This window comes from Phoenix dactylifera, unplaced genomic scaffold (assembly GCF_009389715.1).
Source record: "Phoenix dactylifera cultivar Barhee BC4 unplaced genomic scaffold, palm_55x_up_171113_PBpolish2nd_filt_p 000267F, whole genome shotgun sequence".
NCBI lineage: Eukaryota > Viridiplantae > Streptophyta > Magnoliopsida > Arecales > Arecaceae > Phoenix > Phoenix dactylifera.
The window spans coordinates 214,034-238,357 of record NW_024067755.1 but is presented as its reverse complement, the minus strand read 5'-3'; the positions used below and the strand labels follow the sequence as shown (position 1 = coordinate 238,357).

The 24,324-nt window shown below is 38.4% G+C and overlaps 1 protein-coding gene and 1 non-coding gene across 3 annotated transcripts; both read right to left on the bottom strand.

Annotated features, from left to right (window-relative positions):
* Positions 1-4,861: 4,861 nt before the first annotated feature.
* On the bottom strand, positions 4,862-23,931 carry LOC103720701 (ferredoxin C 2, chloroplastic). Of its 2 annotated transcripts, XM_008810535.3 has the most exons (7): positions 23,528-23,931; positions 23,337-23,400; positions 22,544-22,632; positions 9,181-9,249; positions 8,985-9,029; positions 8,434-8,523; positions 4,862-5,189 (listed from the first exon to the last, which is right to left on the bottom strand). In XM_008810535.3, the coding sequence occupies exons 1-6, from the start codon at positions 23,756-23,758 to the stop codon at positions 8,479-8,481; spliced, it is 543 nt and encodes a 180-aa protein (XP_008808757.1). In that variant the 5' UTR covers positions 23,759-23,931; the 3' UTR covers positions 4,862-5,189; positions 8,434-8,478. The 2 variants fall into 2 exon arrangements, with proteins under 2 accessions (XP_008808757.1, XP_008808756.1); XM_008810534.3 differs by lacking the exon at positions 4,862-5,189 and having other exon boundaries at positions 8,241-8,523.
* Positions 13,221-13,327, bottom strand: LOC120105370. The gene has a single exon (XR_005507737.1). It is a non-coding gene; the product is annotated as a small nucleolar RNA R71 (small nucleolar RNA).
* Positions 23,932-24,324: the final 393 nt, after the last annotated feature.

Here is a 24,324-nt window from a genome sequence, read left to right as displayed (position 1 = left end):
GTATATAGTACATAAAAATGCGCAACACACTAAAATAATATAGATTTTTAGTATCAAAAAAATATCACTAAAATCATGAAATTATTGCTAAATAATATTGAATCAAAATGATGAAAAAAATAGTCTTTATAACTACCACTATTAAAAGTTTAGTAGCAATGTTTATATTTTGATAAAAAAAATCTATCATAGCCAAAAAAATATCTCTAAAGAATAGATATTCTTTGGCTACCTTATTTTTTGGTGCTATATGTCTATATATTTTTTTATAGAGTTGAATTGTACAAGTTCTGTTAACTCCTTGAAACAGGAATTAATGATTCTAAAATCAATGATGGGCCATGCAAATTGAAGATCCAAGCCATTGAAAATGATCCACACTACAAGAAATACTTAAAATCCAAAGTTTATAAATTATGATCTCTAACCTATCTATCATGATCTATACTAAGGAGTAATAGATTTTTCCTTTTTTTCTCTCACTATTTCCAACCAACCACCTGGCTAAGAACTACTCCATCCATGATCACCATCTTTCTTACAGTGTAGCGTAGGGTAAAGAAGGATTAGAAACAAAAAGGCAGGAGTATTAGGAAAATCTGTAAGAATAGATTTTGAATTCAATTGACAGGTGCTGTTTTGTCATTCAACTTTCCTTGGACAATAGCCCATCCACCCATGTATTTTTGTCTCCCTCTTCCTTTTTTTATATATAAGAGCTGCTTGAGAAAGCTAAGTATGGAGCTTGATCAGAGATTCTTCTTGAACGATGGAGGTCCAGTTGTGAACGAGGAATGCCACCTGTTTGGCTATTTCTCCTGCTGAGTAGGCTTTGAATTGGAAGATTCTATTGTTTCGCTCTTTCCAAATACAGCAGCATGGTACTGTAACTACAGTTTCAATAGCTAGGTTTTTTTTCAAATGCTACTCATGTGTGAGCCGCAAACTCTAACATGGGTCTCTCTCATGATGTATTTATCTTCTTCATGGTGACACATCTCAGTAGCATCCCATTGAAGGCCCTTTTGTATGTGTCCACCAGATATAAGGTACGATTATAAGCATTGGCTTCTTTGAGACATCTGATCTTCCAAGTGCCTTTTGATGTGTTTAAACCATGGGGTTACAATTCTTGGTGGAGGGAGTGATTTGGATTTTATAACAACAATGAATCAGTCCATCCTATTCGGCTATATGTAGCTTTATTATGTCTCCTTTCAAAATGTTCCCCCAAGGGATCAATGTGTCTAGGATATCTTCATATTGATTCCTCATTCTAGGCATACAATACAATGGAAGTTGACTTCTCCAAATTCTAAACTTAATTTTTGCATGTGTTCTTGATATGGAACTAAATTGTCATCCCTATTTTTCCATTCCCTATTGGTTTGTGACACAATAAGCATCAAGCTTCCATATATATCAACTCTTTTGACATCCAAGTTCAGGGCCATTCTTAATTCTAAAATGCATGCTTCATATTTGGCCATGTTGTGTATGTGTTCAAAATTTAATCTGATCGCTTCCAGTATCTGAGCACTACTTGGTGGTTTTAAGAATTCTCCTATACGTCTGGGCTAGATGATTGAGTGCACCATCAAAATACATCTTCCATCTCTGATCTATTTCCGAAGATGAGCCAGCTTCTTCCAATAGAAAATTCTGTTCCCTTATGGATTTCTATGTTGCATTCGTGATGTCAAACTCTGAGATATCAACGGAGCCAAAAAATTTTTACTGAGTAAAGAGATCATTATTTACTGAAGAGAATCTGATGCAGGCATAGGGATAGGAGTGGGTGGTGATGTAGGACATGGATTAACACGGGTGCGAAGACTAGAGCAAGTATAGAAGCTGCAAATGCAAGAGTCATGATCTGATGTGTCAATTGAATGGAAGGTTGAGGTACAAAAATATCACCCTTTGAGAAAGGGAATAGCAGTTGGGGCCAAGGTGGGTCAAGAGGGACCAGGAGCTGCAGGTGCAGCCTGTGAAAATTAATTAGGTGCACATGAAACGAAGGTGATTAAGTCTCTAGGTTGCAACGTAGATGTAGATGTCAACTCGTGAAGTGAAGCCTATATTCTTGTCGGGTCATGAAATTTCTATTACATATTCCTGATGATCTTCACTCTCATTCTCCTAATTCCAAGCGAATCAACACAAATGAGAGATTCAAGTGGAGGCTACAAAGCACTAGCAAATTATAAAATAACACAAGTTACAACTTATTTGCTCTCCTCTCACAATACAACGAAGATTGCAATCATACATCACTAGATTATGAAACAAGGCTGTAGATCTATGCTTAGAATATTTATAGTCTACATCCCTCCTGACAAATCATTGGCCATGATTTGTTTGGCTCTTGTCGACATTTCCTAACATGCTCATTAATGATTGCACATGGCTAATTATTGATACAAATAGTTATAAAATTATAGCTTGAGCCAGATTATTGTGTATGACACAGAAATACTCGCACACACACACCCACAGAGAAAGAGAGAGAGAGAGAGAGAGAGAGAGAGAGAGGGAGGGAGGACTCCTCCCAATCCCGGAGCGACTGCTAGCTGAGTGGGGACCGAGGGAGGAGGAGGGGAGAGAGAGATGCGTGCATGATGGGAGCCATGTGTCAAAAGGAATCCAGACGCAGGCAACTTTCGTCTCTTTCCATCCATTTCTATGCCCCATTTAGTACTGCTACTGATTCTTCCATGTGCCCGTGAGAAGACATTCCTTGATCACTTTTCCTTTCCTCATCTATATATCCCATACTACCGCAGAGCCTCTCTTGCCATGGGTTTCCAAGTTATGTTGCGAGGTTCCTCCGAAGGCCGCTATCAGAGGCTGCAGAGTGAAGTCGAGAAAGCTACGAGGCCTCGAAGGCGATGGCTGCGGAAGGCGAACGGCAAGATGATATCCTTCCGGATATCCCCTTCCAAGAGATTCAAATGGATGAGGTTCATCGTGCTGCGGAGGAGGGTTGCAGAATTATATTCTGAGGTTGTGAAAACAATGTTGGGCGTGGATGCAGGTCCTGCAATCATCTTTTCTTGCCAGTGGGGACTGCCAGTGCTCTCCTATCCCTCACTTGGCTGTAGGAAGAGGGTGGTCTCCCTACACAGAAACCTCTCTTTCTCATGAGCTGCATCTTTTGTAACATTAATATATTTTCTTTACTTGGTTCGTCTACCTTAGTTATTTCCAATGGTGATCTACTCCATTCCTTGTTTGGAACATAATTCTAGGTCTTATGTCTCTCCACACAAGTACCTTCTTTTATGCCTTTCCATCTCACCCATACTGTACCAAATAGTACCGAACGTACCGTACTGTATCCGTTCGGTACCGGTATCGGTGGCATACCTATTTTTGGTACGTCAAAAAAATTCCATACCATACTGTACCGACATTATACTAGTGTGGCACCGGTATGGAGTCCGGTACCGATTTGGCGAACCTTGATATCATCTGACTCATTTTCTCTTTTTTCATCATGAATTCTTCTGCACCCCAATGGAGCTACCACGCTCCAGTCTCTGCCTTTCTATGCTAGCTGCCTGTTTGCTTCATAAACCTAATATCCCTTCTTCATTCTTCTCCGGTTCCTGTGAATCATGTCTTGCTCACAGCGCTCACTGGCCGCGAAATCAAAGAGGAGAGTCCGTTTTTTTCGATCGCGAGATTACCCTTCTCGATATATTCAATCCAAATATATGATTTCCAAGGAAGTTGGTTACTCATATTGCCGACAGTGAGAAGGAATTCTGATAATCCCACATGAAAAGGTGGGCTGGTTGATAAATTTAGAGCATTAGCCATCACACAAAAAATCACTACTTTGTTTAACAACATGATACATCCACATGAGCCATCCCCAATTATTCCCATCGTGAAGTCAGACGTGAAAAATGTTAAAAGAAGGTCCTGCATACCCTTGTGTTTATAGATTAATATGATTTATATAAAATAGACTGCATTTCAACAATATTTAGGATAACCAATTAAAAATATAAAATGAGAGTCATGAAAGATGTTCAGCTTTCAGCAGATAATTTAAGTGAATAGTAAATAACTTGAGAATACTTGGCGAATAAGGATCCATAAAGCTAATCCCAAGTAGTTGGAAAAAGGTTAGATGAATATCGCTATTGTTATGGTTACGAACAGTTTAAGTTTAGCTTAAAATTAATTGAGTTGGCTCGAGCTTGATTTGATTACAAAATATGTTAGAGTCGGAGCTGGCCCTCCTACACTGAGCTTGGCTAGTTTACACACATTTTCATTAGAATAACTACCTTTTTTGCTTTGAAGTACAATCTATTGATTGGTTAATCACTTTTCTCATGTCTATCTCTTGCCCCTATCGTTAATCCTAATGCTAAAACAATCAAATGGATTTGTTCAGAAGTATGCTATCAAATATCAATTTTGCCATCCATTAAGCTAGCTATGCGGTGTCTCTACCGTTAGTATCTTGAATTAGTCATGGAAAGAAGATGGAAGATAAGTCAGATTATGGTAGGGCTACGAAAAAAAAGGGGCAAAACATATATTAGTTCAATCTTTCCTGAAAATTATAATCACTTGGAAAAAAAAATCATAGTTAGCAATGGTAAAAGGGTTGGTGGATGGGAGGGGCAAATCCATAGTCACAAGTTCAACATTTGGTAACAATTTGGCTGGAGGTAAAGATTTAGGGTTTGAGAAGATCTAGCTGATTCCTCTAAAAGTTAGGGAAAAAAATGGATAACAAAATACTAAAGAAAAATATTAAAATTAATTCTTTCGAAAGTTTATATACTTATTTATGTAAAAAAATATGGAAGAGAAGAATGATAAACAATAGCAAAAACAATGGCAACATTAACAATGTCCACTATCTTCAGTTTGTGAGCATATACATTTCCAAAGTAGCTTTGACTAAGTTGTGAACAAATCCTGAAGTATGCGTCCAGTTTGATTTGATGATCGACAATAATTCATATACAGAACCATTCAACCAAAGAAAAAAAAGAGAATAATTCAAGGATTTTTTAAATAATTTGGCGAACATTGTTATTGTCAATCCATCCATCCACATCAATGAGGCATGCTAGACCTACTTGGCCATGTATGTCTCCTTCATCACACACAGTGGGTCTGTGATTTCTCAAGTCCTGATCCTGCCTTGTTTCTGTTTTTCCCTGCGCACATTTATGTTTTTCAGGATTATTTTATGGAACATTTGATAAATGACATGCATAATAGTTAGGTCGTATATATTATTAGTTTCTATGGTATGGGTAAGCCTTCATCTAAACTGGCAGCCAATCGAGCTCATGCATTGGACTAGACCTGCAAGTCTAGTTTTGGAAATCCAACATACAGCACTCATTGCCACCCTTCTGTAGATATGCTAGCCATACTCGGCCTAAACAAGTGCTAAACTGGTGCTTACCCACATCAAATTGCTGACGATGTCCACCCAAATATGAAGCTAGGGAGCAACTTTGATACCTACCCATCTGCTGGCCAATTTCACTCCATATGTGCATGAAGGTCTCGCAATCCCTTTGGATATCCTGAAAAAAAGGCATGCAGACAAGTGCTTTGCTTGGAAGCAGTGCAATAGCGAGTAGAGACCGCAGAATCATCTCCAATCAAAGGTTATCCAAAGAACCATTTTTCCCAATGAAATAGTTTCTCCCAAACATCCCTCGATCATAGGTTTGGTTGGTTGTAAAAGATGAAGGATGGCTCTTGGAAGCCTATTATCAATATCATAAGCCTGCTCCAACCATTGTAGGTGTTACTTCTCATAAAAACCCGTCTAATTAGTTCATTATTCAGGTAGCCAGTATGTGAATTGGAGGTCCCATTTGAATAGAAAGGCTTTAGCACTCCCTATTTATTCCGTCAAACAAAGAATAGAAAGGACAAGAAGCTGATGCAAGAATGGTACCCCAGTTATTCTGGCTTCCATCTACTCCATCTGTCATGAGAGATGTCTCAGTTTTAGTGAACAACTACTTCAATGGTTACAAGCAACACCTACTCCAATGGTGCCCTAGAAGCCATGCCAAGCACAAAAACCGCAATAGTTAACACCTTCATAAATACTTCCTTGTTTTGAGAATAATGGTGGGAATTCTCTGTTTTTTTTTTTTTTGTGCCAAAGTCATGGAAGAATTTTCCATGTCACATATTTGGAAAAACACCTCCCAAGGTTCAACCATAAATTCTCCACCCATTGAAAGATGGGTGCAACCAAGACTAAGCCTTGCTTGCTGATGATAGTCTTCCTTTTCTCTACATTGCCTTCTACCATATTTTCTTAATGAAAAAACAGCAGAACAGATGTTACTCTTGCATCACTATTTGATTTCACTACATTTATACTACCAATTTAAAGTAATTTAATTATGAAATTATAAATAAAAATATTCAGTGCATGACTTTGGGAGTGTGTGAAACTTTATGCTCGGTGAATTCACAGATAGGTGTGCAGGCATAGAGCAGATTTTTCAGAAGCCTTCCATGTTGTATGAGGGGGTTGGAGCCAACTAAAATACAACCACAGCATAGCAATTTGCATCATTGAGCTGAAAAGTTCATGATACTGTCCCAAATTTTGGTTGAACTTGTTGCATCATTTACGCCAATGTTTATACCACTTGGATAACTTCAACCATGGAAGGAGAATCATCAAAAAGTTCTCAATTCTACTAACTTTTTTCCAGTTTTTTCAGAAGCCGACCAATCATACTAGAGAGTTTATATGTGTTTCATATATAATCTAACAAAATCCTAGAAGGTTACCACAGGTGTGCATGAGCTTGAACTACAAAAGCAATAAAAAGAAATATGCCTTCCTGTATGATGCACCCTATCCAAATTTGTAATGGATAAGTTAGGACAGGTTTAGGGCATATCAAACAAGACTGTTTTGACTACCAGCACAATTCAGAGGCTTGAAACTATTTATATATAAAACCTAGCAGCCCAGTACCCCAGCCTGTCAGTTTGAGTCCCTTCATTTCGGAAGTTTCAAAACCCTCAGACCCTAAATTGAAACCCTCAATGCGTTGTTCCCATGAAACCCTCTACAGACAGAGGCAAATAAAGGTTCGAAGCTAGAGCCTCCTGCGAAACCCTCTGGCCTCTGTTCCCCTTCAGAACCCTCTAGGTACTCTCTCTCCCTCCCTTTTTCTCTCTCCTTCTCTCTCTCTCGGTTGTCATCACTGGCCGCCACCCCCCTTAGAAGCTCTCAGGAGGCCCCTGTTTTTCTCTCCCTCCCCCTCCCTCTCCCTCTCCCTCTCTTGGTCTTCATCGCCAGCCTCCGTCCCCCTTCCAAGCTTCCCGAAGGCCTCAGCCTCTCTATCTTTCGCTCTCTATCTCCCTTTCTCTCCTCTCCCTCTCCTTCCAACTCTCTCTCTTCCTCTCTCTCCTTCTCCCTTTCCCCCTCTCTCTTCCTATTTCGGTTCACCCCGGAATGGCATGGTACAGACCCATACCATACCGAATTAGTCACTAGCCGATACAAGCCCTGCTACCACATTGGCAAACCTTTGTTCTAGCAACATACTTTTCACCAATCAGATCTTGTCAATTGATATGTCCATTCGAATTGGTTAGGTCTTTGGTCCTCCCAATTCTTTTAGACCCTTTTCTCGTAAATCCAAACACGTCTTCTTAACATGTCTTAGATCTTTGCTAATCATACGTAAATTCTCAATCACTAGTGTGAGTTATATGTTTTCTCTAATTTGCTTAGATTAGCCTGCATCCACCTCAAACTCTCACATCCCTATGCTCATCTTATGCGCACTGACATGTAGATAACATAACATTTTAATCACTTCAACTTTGTCAGCATTATTCACATAAAAGAATCGACTCACAAAACCTAAAAACCCCTCTCAAGTACCTAATATTTAGAATAGACATTGCTCATTACAGGATCTTTTTCTTTGTAAAATAGATAAAAATAAAAACATATGATCATGTAGAGGTATATCTTGGGCAACCCTTCTCTTCCTACTAAAGTTCCATTCATCTAATGAAAATGCTAGCTTCTAGCTTTTATAGTACAACTAACTCCATTATTTATGTTTTACTGATTTTTCCATTATGCAACATCCAGCAATCCTTCACATTGCAAGTTACCAGTCTAATGTTCCAGGGTATCTTGATGGCTGTTTTAAAATAGTGGAATTTTGCTCTGTAGGAAGCCATATCATGTGAACTTCAAAGTCTTGTGAAAATGCAATCTTTGAACATTTTGTTTTGATTTCACTTTCCTATTGAACATTGTGATACAGAATAGAGCACATAACTAACAAAGTGGAGAAAAGTCCCATGAATACTGAAACTAAATACAACTGTTGCCAAGTAAGGTAGGAAGGAAGGAATGAAATGGCTAGGTGGAGGGGGGGTAAAACTGCTTGCCTTAGTATAAAGGCTAGACTCTGCTTTCAATCCTTTAGGCATGTATCATTCATCACCCACGGCCAGCTCCAGTGCATAGTCATCCCTTTCCTGCATATTAAGCCAATAATTAATTGATCAAGAACTAAAATCAGTGGACCGTTCACAAAATGCTGTGGACCATGTAAATTTGACTGCAAGTAATTATGAATTCATATTATGTGCAAGTAATATACAATTCACATTGTGCTGCAAAAACAATAACACATACAAACCACATCTAAATTTTGCTTGGTATATGTGCTGCAGCTGTAAAATCAAGGATCTAATGTCTTCCCCGGACATGACAATTTACAAGGTCATCCCTTGAAGATGTAAGGGGAAGAAGAAAACAAGGCAAGCAGCATTTGCTTGGTTGTTCAGAAAACATGGGAATGTTCCAAGCAAATGTATAGAAAGTTGCATGTTAACACTAGCATGTGCATATGCATGTACTATAATCTTAATTTTGATTTTCATTTTTTCTCAATCTAATTGTCGTTCTCATCAAAAAGAAGGCTGAGAAAACTCACAATAGGTCCTCGTGCAAAATATTGTCCAAATTGAAGCCAGTAAACCTACAAAGGAAAAGGAGGTTATATTGACTGATATCATGGCATAGTCTAACCTGTCCATGATATTTAGAAAGAAAAGAAAGAGTTTACGGGTTCACTCTCTCGGAGCTTTATTTTTAATAGTCTTAACAAGTGTTGCTTTGAAATGTCATACCTCATCCTCATCCTGAGTTTCAACTTCAATATCAGAAGATGGGAAGCCCACACAAAGTAATGCATAACCCTGAAAAGAGTGGTAAATATATTAATTCTTTTAAATCTCTTCAATATAATTAGCTGCAAGGGACACAGTAGAACATCAAAAATAACTGAAAATTATCAAAATGAGGAAAAAAATCATAGTGATAATCATTTTGACTCTAATATGTATTTAAAATTGTAAATTAACATAATATAAATAAGTACGTTCCAAAATTTTCAAATTAGCCTATTATCTTCAGACTGACCATATGGACTATGAAATGTTAATTATACTATTTATAATTCATATAATTTTAGTTGTTTCAAATGCATGCCTATCAGGTACAGATATAATGAAATTCCCAATACTTAAAAAGAGTAGCAATCAGAAATGCAACAACTTACCATACTATACATTGAACAATAAGTCTGCAATGATCTCTAAAAGATCTATGTTCATACTTGCTAGATTTTGGTAGTAGCAAATTAATATAGAAAAGTTAGAAAATTGCTTAACCATGATGATGTTCTTCACTATAAATAGCAGTGTGTGCGGTATTGCCTTGAAGTTGCCTTAATTAAGTAATAAACACAGTGCTGAGAAAATGATACAAGGTGGTTAGCCTCGTAAAAAGCCTACGTTGTGATGAGAGTACAAAAGTATAATTTTCATATTATCTTAATTAGTATTATAGTTAATTTTTATTAATAAAATTAATTAATTAATGTTTTATTTGTGTTTGAGTGAAATTAATCCAAGAACTCTGGATTTGAGCCCAATGCCTGGCAGCCTGAAGCCATCTTTTTCTTCAAGCTGTTAGCTAGACTTCGATCAGCGTTGGATGCTATTATCCCTCTGATTTTACTTTTTAGGAACTAAAGGTGTGCACTAGAATTTATGCACGTAGGGAAGCAGGCACCTAACATGAATCATATCTCGCAGTTGGCCGAAGAAAAGGTCCTTCCGTATTCATCTCTGACATTGACAAAGCTGAACTTACTTGGATGACTGTTCTCCATTGTTTGGGAATGGTTCCAACGTTTCGTGGTTTTCATTGGTTCCAGAGGTTATAGATTTTATGCATCTCCTCAAGAAATGAAGATGAGCTACTGCATGCTGCAGCTTAAAAGGCTCATCCAAGCATGGGCGTGCAACGGAAAGGGAGGAGGCCAGCAGCCATCGGAGGAGAAGAGTCCCAAGCCGAGTCTTCTTAACTTCCCAACGTCAACATCTGGAGCTTCCCAAACGTCTGCAACGTCCCAGCATCTTTCAACCGTCCGTGGCTCCCAACGGCAGCGAGGGAAATCCAAAATCCAAACCGGCTTTCATCCGTGAAACAACTCCCCAAGCTCTTTTGGATTACAAGCAACAGAGAACCGTCCGTGAGCAGCTTCCAAACGTTCGTCATCTCCGAGCGTTTCTTCCCAGCTCATCCGCATTGCCCCCACGTATTCCATGCGTTTCAGCTGCGTTCCAAGCTTCTCATCCAAGCATCATGGCATCCCATCCGCCAAGAAACGAAACCAAACCGTCCGCAAGCCATCTGCCTGTGTCGCTTCCATGTTCAACGCTCCCCACCCATTCGAATCGTCCCAGCAGCGTTCCAGCTTCCCCATCCAGTGAAGGTGTCTATAAAAGGAACCCAAGAGAGAGGAGCAAGGGAATCATCCGGTGGAGGAGAGGGGAGGTCACAGAGCGGTCCGAGAGAAGGCAGCCGCGACGGATCCATCCAGCCGGGCCACGGAGGGAGAAGGCATCATCGGGAGAGCCATCCGGAGGATCTTCTCTTCCAATCTAGGCCGCCGACGGGAGAGAGGAGAAGAGGACAGCTAGAGGCCAAGGGAACCAGGAAGCTCCCTCTTCCGATCTTTCTTCTTAGCCGTGCGACAAAGGAGGAGAGGCCACGGGAGAAACAGAGCACTCTGTTTTCCTAATAGAAGAAAGATAAAAAAAGGGGTTTATGTTATTTTATTTATTCTATGCTAATCCCTTTTATAAAATGTTCCCATTTCATATGAGTAGCTAAATCTTCTCTAGCTAAGGCTAGGGAAAAGCCTAGCATTTTCTTCATGTATTCCATTTAATCATCAATGGGATTTTAATGTTTATTTTATGGTGCAGGAAATTTATAGAAATTATTTCAAACTTATATATTTTCTTTGATTTGTTATTTCCCCCGGGTATAACAGATGCTTAGAAATCCCTCTAGTTTAAAATAGAATTACTGTAATGCTGCCCATAAAACTAAATCTATTTAACTAAGATAATAGATGATTTTAGGAAAAACATGATGAAGTGCTAGGTTGAATCCTGATGCCTTAGTTATATTTTGTCAATCCGAATATTATTTAGCCTTTAGTTTTTGTTCACTGTCAAATCCCTGTGGATTCGATCTCGGACTCACCGAGAATATTACTTTGCTACACCCTATACTTGGGGTATCCTACGTTTAATTTCCCTTTTTAAAAGAGCAAGATTAAAATCGTAGCAAGTTTTTGGCGCCGTTGCCGGGGATTTGCAACGTGCGAACGAGAACAAGGCTAAAAATTTCAAATATTTAATTTCTAGTTCTTCAATTTTTCTTTATTTTTAACATAGCTGAAATTTCAAATCTTTTCAGATTCAAGGGTGACACAAAGCAGGACCAGTAACGAGGAAGATCAAGATCACATTTTTTTGGATTCCCGGAGTGAACGAACTCCGGTTGTGAGTATTTAAATTAATTTTCCTGTTTTGCTCATACTAGTCCTATTTTTCCTAGATTAGAATTTTACTCTTGTTTTAAAAAAAATAAAAAAATTATTATTAATTAAAATAATAAAATAATAAAAATAATAAATAAATAAAAAGAAAAAAAATTAGCTAGTTTGCTTGATCAACTATTCAACTGCAATTTAATGACATGACATAAAATGATAAAAATCTTCTTGATTGTTGCATATAGTATAAAGCATTTGCATAAAATAATCTAAGGGCTGAACCCATTAACAAGATAAGGTCGGGATTTCATCACTCGTCCTTAGCCCAAAAATCATCCAAGTGCATAAATATCCTAAGCCTAATTAAAATCAACTAGACGTTGGCCCCTAAGGATAATCGAGCTCAATAGGACGAAGACCACTGAAAGTTGCACCAATTTCGCTCTATGACCCCGGTCGATGTCTAGGCAAGCTTTGTCCCTCTAAGTAATTAAAGGGAGACAGTTTCTGTTCGAGGAAAGTGGGTTTTAAGTGGGACCTTTGCTACATGCATCGTGACCCCTCTACTTACCTGGGAGCTTACCTGGTCGACTAGGTTATTAGACCGGATTGGAGGCTTAAGTGTACTCTTCAACCCAGTTAGGAGCTGTCTAGAATTTTTAGGAAAACCTTAGAAATTGTTGGGTGATGCATGTTTTAATTAAACTTTTGTTTTGCTGTATTAGGGTGTTTGTGTAAAAAGAAAAATAATAATATTAAAAATAAAAATAAAAAATAATAAAATAAAATAAAAAATAATAAAAAACTTAGTATATGCGGTTGTGGCAAAGAGATAAAACGAATAGATTATTTCGAGTTGAATCAAAAGATAAAAATTTAATTGTTCAAAATTCAAATAATCAAATGGAAGATAATGGTAGTAATCAGGGAGATAATGAATTTCAAGATGACTTACCTATTAGAACGCTTTGTGATTATCTACAACCCACTAGGACCAGTACCCCATCCTGTATGGTTATTCCTACTGCTGCGGGAGCTTTTGACATGAAACCAGGAATAATCCAATTACTTCCAAAGTTTCACGGACTTGATTCTGAAAGTCCCTATTTGCATCTGAAAGAATTTGATGAAGTATGTTCAACACTTCATTTCAATGATGTCAGTGAAGAGGTAGTTAAGCTTAAGTTATTTCCTTTTTCTTTAAAGAAAAAAGCTAAGTCATGGTTACACTCCTTAAGGCCTAGGACCATAGCTACCTGGCAAGAAATGACAAGAGAATTTTTAAAGAAATTCTTCCCAACACATAAAACAAACACACTTAGAAGAAATATCATGAACTTTGCACAAAAAGATGGAGAAACATTTTTTCAGTGTTGGGAAAGATTTAAGGACCTTCTCCTTGCTTGCCCACATCATGGATATGAAATTTGGAGGGTCATTAGTTTCTTTTATGATGGTTTGTCCTCCAATATGAGACAATTTGTAGAAATGATGTGTAATGGTGAATTCATGAGTAAGGAACCAAATGAAGCTTGGGATTATTTTGATCTTTTAGCAGAAAATGCACAAGCTTGGGATACAACAGATAAAAATGAAAAATCAAAAATAGCATCTAATGCAAAAGGAGGAATATATCTTATTAAAGATGATAATGATGTCAATGTAAAAATTGCTAATCTGACTAGGAAGGTTGAAGCCATGGAATTAAGCAAAGCCAATATAGGAAAAGCACAAACTATTGTTGAAAGTATATGTGGAATTTGTGAGAGTAATGCACATGTAACCAAGGATTGTCCTACAATCCCTGCTTTTCAAGAAGTGTTGCATGATCAAGCAAATTTCACCAATACTTATAAAAGACCATTTCCAGAAACATATAATCCTAGTTGGCGAAACCATCCTAACTTTAGCTGGAGACATGGACCCACTGCCAATGAATCTCAAGGAAATTCTGTTCCTACTCCTTATGTGCCACCACATAGGAAATCCCTTGAAGATACTTTGCAAACCTTCATGCAAGGGCAGACTCAAATAAATCAGAATACAATGCAATCACCCAAGAACTTAAAAATTCTGTAGGTAGAATTGAGGCTCAACTTATTGTTAGGGAAAGAGGGACATTTCCAGCCCAACCTCAATCTAACCCAAAGGGTCAACATGAGGTCCATGAAGCAAGTTCATCCCAACCTAAATTTGAGCAAGTAAAGTCTGTCACAACCCTTCGGAGTGGAAAAATAATTAACAAAGAAATTCCAACAAAAGATGACAAACTTAAAAAATCTATTGAAAAGAATGATGAAGATGATAATGAACAAAATGATCCAATACTGCATCATAAGATAGTTGCTCCATTTCCTCGGCGCTTGCTTGCAGCTAAAAAGGGAATACCTGATCAAGAAATTTTGGAAATCTTTAAACAAGTAAAGATTAACATTCCACTATTAGATGCCATTAAGCAGATCCCATCTTATGCCAAATTTTTAAAAGATCTTTGTACCATAAAGCGAAAGCTTTACGTACAAAAGAAAGCTTTTCTAACTGAACAGGTGAGTGCTATTCTCAAACACAACACCCCACCTAAATATAAAGATCCTGGTTGTCCTACCATATCTTGCATCATAGGAAACTTCAGGATACAACGAGCACTTCTGGATTTAGGTGCTAGTGTTAACTTACTGCCCTATTCAGTTTATGAACAATTAGGACTTGGTGAACTAAAACCCACCAAGGTTACTCTCCAACTTGCCGATCGATCTATAAAGATACCAAGAGGTATAGTCGAGGATGTACTTGTCCAAGTTGATAAATTCTATTTTCCAGTCGACTTCATAGTATTAGATACCCAGCCTGTCATGAATTGTACCACTCCAATACCTGTCATTCTAGGCCGCCCATTTCTAGCTACTTCCAATGCTTTAATCAACTGTCGAAATGGAATAATGAAAATGTCATTCGGGAATATGACTATAGATTTTAATATATTTAACATTTGTAAACAACCCGATAATGACAATGAAAATGATGAAATTCATGGAGTTAATCTGATCGACTCCATTGTAGAAGATGTTCTTGTCCCATCTCTTTCTTCTGATCCTTTAGAAACATGCCTAACTCATTTCGGAAATACAGATATCAACCAAAACTTTAGAGAAATCAGTGCTATATTAGATTCAGCTCCTTTGTTGGATACAGATAGGTGGAAATCTCGTTTTGAAGAATTGCCCACACGCAACAATAGTCCTCTACCATCTAGTGTTCAAGCACCCAAACTTGAGCTAAAACCTTTACCATCTGAGCTCAAGTACGCATACCTTGGTCAAGAAGAGACCTTTCCTGTGATCATATCATCCCAACTCGAACAAAATCAGGAATTAAAATTATTAGAAATTCTCAAGGAACATAAGGGAGCAATAGGGTGGACAATTGCTGATATCAAGGGAATTAGTCCCTCAATTTGCACTCATAGAATCCACTTAGAAGCTGATGCCAAAACTTCTCGTCAACCTCAACGTCGATTAAACCCAAACATGAAGGATGTGGTTAGAGCAGAAGTTCTGAAACTTCTGGATGCGGGTATGATCTACCCAATTTCAGATAGTAAATGGGTAAGTCCAACCCAAGTGGTCCCGAAAAAATCTGGTGTTACTGTAGTCAAAAATGCCAACAATGAATTAGTTCCAACTAGGGTCCCCACTAGTTGGCGTGTATGCATTGACTATAGGAAACTTAATTCTGTCACTAGGAAAGATCATTTTCCTCTACCTTTTATTGATCAAATTTTAGAAAGGTTAGCAGGTCATAAATATTATTGCTTCCTAGATGGCTATTCAGGTTACAACCAAATTGCAATTGATCCTGAAGATCAGGAAAAGACCACTTTCACATGTCCTTTTGGCACATTTGCTTACAAGAGAATGCCTTTTGGATTATGTAATGCTCATGCAACCTTCCAAAGATGCATGCTCAGTATTTTTTCTGACATGGTTGAGCGCTTTTTGGAAGTTTTCATGGATGATTTTTCTGTTTTCGGCTCCTCTTTTGAAAACTGTATAGACCATTTAAGACTAGTCTTAATTCGGTGTGAGGAGAAGAATCTAATCTTAAACTGGGAAAAGTGCCATTTCATGGTAACTAGGGGAATTGTTCTCGGGCATGTCATTTCATCTGAAGGAATTGAAGTAGACAAGGCTAAAATTGACTTAATTGCTAATTTACCCAACCCAAAAACTATCAAAGACATACGCTCATTTTTGGGTCATGCAGGATTTTATAGGAGATTCATTAAAGATTTTAGCTCAATATCTAAACCCTTATGTAATCTCCTTCAAAAGGAAACCCAATTTGTGTGGTCTGAAGAATGTCAAAAAGCTTTTGATAAACTTAAAAGCTTACTAACCTCTGCTCCCATCATGCAACCACCTGACTGGTCACTTCCTTTTGAAATTATGTGTGATGCTAGTGAATATGCAGTTGGGGTAGTTCTAGAGCAAAGAAAAGAAAGGAAACCTTATGTTATCTACTATGCAAGTAAGACTTTAAATAGTGCACAAATGAATTACACCACTACGGAAAAAGAACTACTCGCCATAGTATTTGCATTAGAAAAATTTAGGTCTTACTTGATTGGATCCAAAATCATTATCTACACTGACCATGCTGCCCTTAAGTACCTTCTTTCAAAAAAGGATGCTAAGGCGCGTTTGCTTAGGTGGATCCTTCTGCTCCAAGAATTTTTTCTAGAAATAAGAGATAAAAAGGGGGTAGAAAATGTAGTAGCTGATCACTTGTCCCGTCTCACTCTTCCAGATTCCTTAGACAATTCACCAATAAAAGACACTTTCCCTGACGAGCAACTGTTTGAGATCACATCTTCACCCTGGTTTGCAGACATTGCAAATTTTCTAGTCACAGGTGAACTACCAAGTCATTGGAATAAACAAGACAAAAGAAAATTTTTGACTGAAATAAAAAATTTTTTCTGGGATGATCCTTATCTTTTCAAATACTGCCCAGACCAAATTATTAGGAGATGTGTACCTAATGACGAATTTATTAGTGTCATTTCCTTTTGTCATTCTGAAGCTTGCGGTGGTCATTTCTCTGCTAAGAAAACGGCTGCAAAAATTTTACAGTGCGGTTTCTATTGGCCCACCTTGTTTAAAGATTCCCATAACTTTTGCAAAGCTTGTGAGCGTTGTCAAAAGTTAGGTGGGATAACTCGTAGGAATATGATGCCTCTCAACCCAATTTTAATTATCGAAATATTTGATTGTTGGGGAATAGATTTCATGGGTCCATTTCCTCCTTCATTTGGAAATTTGTACATCCTAGTAGCTGTGGATTATGTCTCCAAATGGATTGAGGCAATTCCTTGCAAACATAATGACCACAAAACTGTTCTAAAATTTTTAAAGGAAAACATTCTTTCCAGATTTGGAACACCTCGAGCCATCATCAGTGATGGGGGTTCACACTTCTGTAATAAGCCTTTTGAGGCTTTAATGCGAAAATATGGGATCACCCATAAAGTCGCCACCCCTTATCATCCACAAACAAGTGGACAAGTTGAAGTATCAAATCGATCAATTAAGAATATTTTGGAAAAAACGGTTAACCCAAATCGCAAAGACTGGTCTTTGCGTTTAACTGATGCACTTTGGGCTTATCGTACTGCTTTTAAAACTCCGATTGGTATGTCTCCGTACCGTCTTATTTTTGGCAAACCTTGTCATTTGCCTGTGGAATTGGAGCATAGAGCCTACTGGGCTATTAAGAGATTTAATTTTGATATGGATAAGGCTAGTTCACTACGCAAACTTCAACTTAATGAACTAGAGGAAATCAGGAATGAAGCATATGAGAATGCTCGAATTTATAAGAATAAAATGAAAGTCTTTCATGATCGAAATATTATGAGAAAAACATTTGAGCCTTCCCAGAAAGTTCTATTGTATAATTCAAGACTTCATTTATTTCCAGGAAAATTGAGATCTAGGTGGACCGGCCCATTTATAGTTAAAACTGTTTATCCGTATGGAACTGTTGAGATAGAGAATCCAAACACCGGTAATATTTTTAAAGTAAATGGCCAACGTTTGAAGTTATTTTTGGACAACTTTACCCCAGAGGTTGAATCAACCAATCTGGGAGATCCTGTTTATCAGGATTGATCTCTATATCTGCTAGAGATCCTCTGTTTGTACATAATTTTTCTTTCTTTCATATGACAATTGGTGAGCAACAACAGTGTGCAGTCATTCTATCAGGTAAATTATAACCTTCAGCCTTATTATCCTTCATACAATCATATTTAATGCATTCATGTTGAAACATTGGGGACGATGTTCAATTTAAGTTGGGGGGAGAGATTACTATATTTTTCTATATATCATACCAATTGTCATATATTTCAAAAAAAAAATATATATATATATTTCAAAATAATAAAAAAATAAATAAAATAAAAATAAAAAAATCTCTATTTAAAATATATATATATAAATAAATAAAAAAAAATAATACAAAAATATAATAATAGTAATAACAAAAATATATTTTGTTGCATTTAATTACCACTTTAATTTTCTAAGCAAATAAACATGTGCAGCTATTAAGGCAAGGAGCGCATTATGACTTATCAGAGACCTATTACTAGATCCCCACATAAGTATTCAATGACAATAGGAAGGCCTCAGGAGTTCACTTGTTTTACCTATTTGTTTGTTGACCTTATTCGCAAGAAAAGTACGAGTGTCCTTATCCTAAAGTTCATGATTTGGTTCTCACATAAAGATTGAGTTTGAAATTCCCGGCTAAATCGCCTAGGTGCCTTATGTTCTGACCTTGGTTGACCTATAGTCACAATACAGTCACGTTACATATGTATATATATATAAAAAAAAAAAGAAAAAAAAGAGAGAGAAATAATACAGTTTGTCTTCACTGAGTAACCGGGCCTCTTGCCTACAAAGCAGCGAGTGTTCGCGTAAAAAGGTGAAAATGACTGAAATAAGTGACTAGTCTGGCCTCGTGGCGTAGTCTGGTTCGGGTAATTAAGTCCGAGGGGTGTTTCACCTAATGCCTTGAGCCAACTGGATCAAGAGTCATTGACCCAAAGCTCGTTACATGGACCTTACTAGAGCCTAATGGAGTTGGACTGTTGTAGTCACTATGTGAAAAAAAATATATAAAAATAAAAAATAAAAAATAAAAATAAATTAAACATGAGTAAGTTAGTTAAACTTAAACCAAGTGACATGTGGATGACTGGTTTGACTCATTGTTTTAGAACTCTGTGTACCTGGAATGTCTAGTTGGGATTGATAGCTTCATTTTTATATGCGAACCGTTCTGGATAAATAACATGTGGTATTCGGAAAATTTAGTGGATCGGGAGCTAACAAATGGTAGTTAACACTTGTGAATTTGAGTAGTGCACCTAGAACTCAAAGGGTACTCAATTGTGGTGGAGGTATAGGTATTCTGAGATGTCACATTTACATTTGCCTTAAGGGTTGCTATGTTTTAAAGTATTTTCTAACTTAAAAACGATGTTTGTGGGTAACATCACTGCAAACCCTCACGAGACAACACTCGTCCACTAGGGGTAACCTAGGGGTTTAACGGCTTGTTGCACGTGCTAAGTGCAATCGTAATGCTCTACGAAAGTGAGTATTTATTTTAATTCATGCATATTGATATATATATATATTAATAAAATAAACAATACTTTTGCACCCTCATTTTATCATTTTCACACTAAATTGCTAGAGACTAGCAATAAGTTAGTTGGGGGGTGTGATGAGAGTACAAAAGTATAATTTTCATATTATCTTAATTAGTATTATAGTTAATTTTTATTAATAAAATTAATTAATTAATGTTTTATTTGTGTTTGAGTGAAATTAATCTAAGAACTCTGGATTTGAGCCCAATGCCTGGCAGCCTGAAGCCATCTTTTTCTTCAAGCTGTTAGCTAGACTTCGATCAGCGTTGGATGCTATTATCCCTCTGATTTTACTTTTTAGGAACTAAAGGTGTGCACTAGAATTTATGCACGTAGGGAAGCAGGCACCTAACATGAATCATATCTCGCAGTTGGCCGAAGAAAAGGTCCTTCCGTATTCATCTCTGACATTGACAAAGCTGAACTTACTTGGATGACTGTTCTCCATTGTTTGGGAATGGTTCCAACGTTTCGTGGTTTTCATTGGTTCCAGAGGTTATAGATTTTATGCATCTCCTCAAGAAATGAAGATGAGCTACTGCATGCTGCAGCTTAAAAGGCTCATCCAAGCATGGGCGTGCAACGGAAAGGGACGAGGCCAGCAGCCATCGGAGGAGAAGAGTCCCAAGCCGAGTCTTCTTAACTTCCCAACGTCAACATCTGGAGCTTCCCAAACGTCTGCAACGTCCCAGCATCTTTCAACCGTCCGTGGCTCCCAACGGCAGCGAGGGAAATCCAAAAGCCAAACCGGCTTTCATCCGTGAAACAACTCCCCAAGCTCTTTTGGATTACAAGCAACAGAGAACCGTCCGTGAGCAGCTTCCAAACGTTCGTCATCTCCGAGCGTTTCTTCCCAGCTCATCCACATTGCCCCCACGTATTCCATGCGTTTCAGCTGCGTTCCAAGCTTCTCATCCAAGCATCATGGCATCCCATCCGCCAAGAAACGAAACCAAACCGTCCGCAAGCCATCTGCCTGTGTCGCTTCCATGTTCAACGCTCCCCACCCATTCGAATCGTCCCAGCAGCGTTCCAGCTTCCCCATCCAGTGAAGGTGTCTATAAAAGGAACCCAAGAGAGAGGAGCAAGGGAATCATCCGGTGGAGGAGAGGGGAGGTCACAGAGCGGTCCGAGAGAAGGCAGCCGCGACGGATCCATCCAGCCGGGCCACGGAGGGAGAAGGCATCATCGGGAGAGCCATCCGGAGGATCTTCTCTTCCAATCTAGGCCGCCGACGGGAGAGAGGAGAAGAGGACAGCTAGAGGCCAAGGGAACCAGGAAGCTCCCTCTTCCGATCTTTCCTCTTAGCCGTGCGACGAAGGAGGAGAGGCCACGGGAGAAACAGAGCACTCTGTTTTCCTAATAGAAGAAAGATAAAAAAAGGGGTTTATGTTATTTTATTTATTCTATGCTAATCCCTTTTATAAAATGTTCCCATTTCATATGAGTAGCTAAATCTTCTCTAGCTAAGGCTAGGGAAAAGCCTAGCATTTTCTTCATGTATTCCATTTAATCATCAATGGGATTTTAATGTTTATTTTATGGTGCAGGAAATTTATAGAAATTATTTCAAACTTATATATTTTCTTTGATTTGTTATTTCCCCCGGGTATAACAGATGCTTAGAAATCCCTGTAGTTTAAAATAGAATTACTGTAATGCTGCCCATAAAACTAAATCTATTTAACTAAGATAACAGATGATTTTAGGAAAAACATGATGAAGTGCTAGGTTGAATCCTGATGCCTTAGTTATATTTTGTCAATCCGAATATTATTTAGCCTTTAGTTTTTGTTCACTGTCAAATCCCTGTGGATTCGATCTCGGACTCACCGAGAATATTACTTTGCTACACCCTATACTTGGGGTATCCTACGTTTAATTTCCCTTTTTAAAAGAGCAAGATTAAAATCGTAGCACGTAGCTCTCCTGATCGAAAGGGAATTATTTCAGAATTCTGGCATTATGTAAGGATGCCAAAACAAAGTGTTTTTTTCTTTTATAACGACCAGGAGTTTAGTGATTTTTTTTTTCAGAAATATTCTGATTCTAGGATCTAAAGCAAATAGTTTGGATGGCGGGGTATCTAAAGGGTCTATTTATCTAAACAACAATTCCATATGTGTATTTTTTTTAATGGGCACTATGCACATTCTTCACTCTTCAATGAACCCATAAATGTCAATTAACATCTAATACAAGAGAAAACAAAAGAAAACAGGGCTTTAATTCTAAATAAGCCACAGAAAACACCCAACATCTGCTGACTTGGTTTATCAACCAATTTTTTGCTTTATTTTCCCGTGAAGATTGAATGCACCCCTCTCTAATGAGAAGTTTGTAGGAGGAAGTGTCAGTTTTCCGTGAACTGACATGTGCTTTATTCTCTGCAGTGAAAGTTTAGAAAGCTAATATTTCCTCTCTGCTAATGTAGCTGGATTTGGAGCCAGCCCTCCCTATTTGTCTTTCTTGAGAGTATAGATGGAAATCCAAGTCTACAGATATATACTGATCAATACTGAATGAAGAAATCTGGGATAAACTATGGCTTGACAAAAAGAAAAAAAAAAATCAAGTGTGATCTTAAAGCTTCTTAAGGAAAATTGCATATAACTTCAGTCTTCAAATGTAAAACAGTTTGCTGATGGTTGTGTGATGTTCTTCAGGATTCATAATGTTCGTTTTTGGTTCACAATATTTTTTACATTCGAAAATGAGAATTTCACTCCACAAAACAGAAAAGAAAAGCAGTTCGTATCATGGACTATAAGATTAAATGTAAAAGTATTCATAGCATGGGGCTGAGGTCATGATGCAAAAGGCTCATAGTATGTAAGACAGAAAAAAATCAGCTAATTGCAGAAACTTTACCATTGAAGCACAAAATAAAAAAGAGCGAAAGCAAAACAACCTTAGATTTCAGTTCCGCAGATATTCCAAGAGCATCGGGTTGTTTAATTTGACCAGATTTTATTCGAACTGCACAGCTTGTACAGCAACCTAGTCATGAAATTCAACCGAGGTCAGTATCTTCAATTTTCAAGAGCAAATTTTTGTTCCTTTTATTGATTGGAAAGAAAAAGGAAATTGATGCTAACACATGCAGGCAAAGCAGATACAAGTTCTGACACGAATTGACAAGCATTCTAGTTTTATTCCTCTTTTAGAAAAGTTGTATGAGAGGAAGGATATAGAAGAAGAAGAAGAATCCGTTGGATACCAAATAATGGAAAACATACACAATCTTTTCCCCATTATGTGATCCTCTGATAAATGAACGAATGCATCTTTATGGCAAGGCATGAGGAAAGCTTGAGAATTTCGTACATGATCGCCAACGAAAGAGTTGCTTTACTATGCTAATGGATACAGCTGAGTGAGTATTCATAAATCATGCATTACAGGTGCGGATTTCCTTTTTGTCCTTCAGCTAGTAGAGGTGGCTTAGGCCATCGAAGCTTCCACCAAAAGGTGGGTGTGTGTTGAATATTGGTTCAGGGTGACCAATGCATCACTGATTGCATCGCAATTAGCAAGTTAGGGTAAATTACGCATCGAGGCAGCAATATGAAGCATAAGAAAGCACCATATCTTATTAAATCGTGGATTCTATGCACGCTAGAAGAATTATAACCATATAAACAAAACGAGGCATAGGAAGCAAAGATGCTATTCCTGGGGAGTGGAGTGGAAGGAGTTTGTACCGTGGCGGCAGGCAAAGGGGAGGGAGATGTTCTGGGCTTCCGCGGTGTGGAGGATGTACTGGTCCTACAGCTCAGTCCAGACCCAGAAAAAAAATTAAGATGCTCTCCAACCTGACGAAGCATTGAAGGAGAGAAGAGAAGAGAGGAGGGATTGATTCGATCAAAACGGTGGAACTGAAAAGAATCGATACCTCGGGGACAAGGAAGTGGTGGACGACTCCCCGCTGGCGGTCGTGGACGGTGACGCGGTGAGTGGGAACGGACGAGGAGGAGGACGTGATCTTCTTGGGGCTTTTCCTACTGGAGTGGTGGTGGCCGCCATTTTCTGGTCTCGGGAGGAGGAATCGATTTCGATATGGAGAGGAGGCGAGCAGGAAAGAGCCATGGCCGTTGCAGGAAAGGATTCGGAGATCCATCGCCATCCGCCGTTACCGCTCTAATAAATCCTTCTTTCTTCTTCTTCTTCTTCACTGTTGTCCTCGGCTTGCGCTTCCCCTCCGCATCGTCATCTGCCTTTTGCTGCCTTGGCGCGAGAGCTGAAAGCTGAAGGCACGCAACGCTATCCACAATGGGAACCAATCCGGATGGCTGCAACCGTCTGAAATCTGGAACTAATATTATATTACTACCATGACTATTTCTATTAATGCTGCTAAGGAAATCTGACCCAACCGAGATACCAAGCTGACCAAATTACCATAGAATGCCTTGTCTACCGTCTCGGACCAAGCTTGCTTGGCTCGAGCAAAGAAATAGTCTCTTCAATTGGGCTGACTCGAGCCATAGCATTGATCTGCCGAAATAGATCCCAGAGGTAGGGTTGAGGCTGAGGGGTCATCCTTGGCCAGAAGGGATGGATCCGGATCCGATCGAGCCATGGCACGAATCTCGAGAGATGGTTGGTGTAGAGGCATGGCAGTAGTATAGGGTTGGGCGAGGACGACCCCCTCCGGAGAAACTCACCCCTGAGGGTCATCCAGACTCAGAC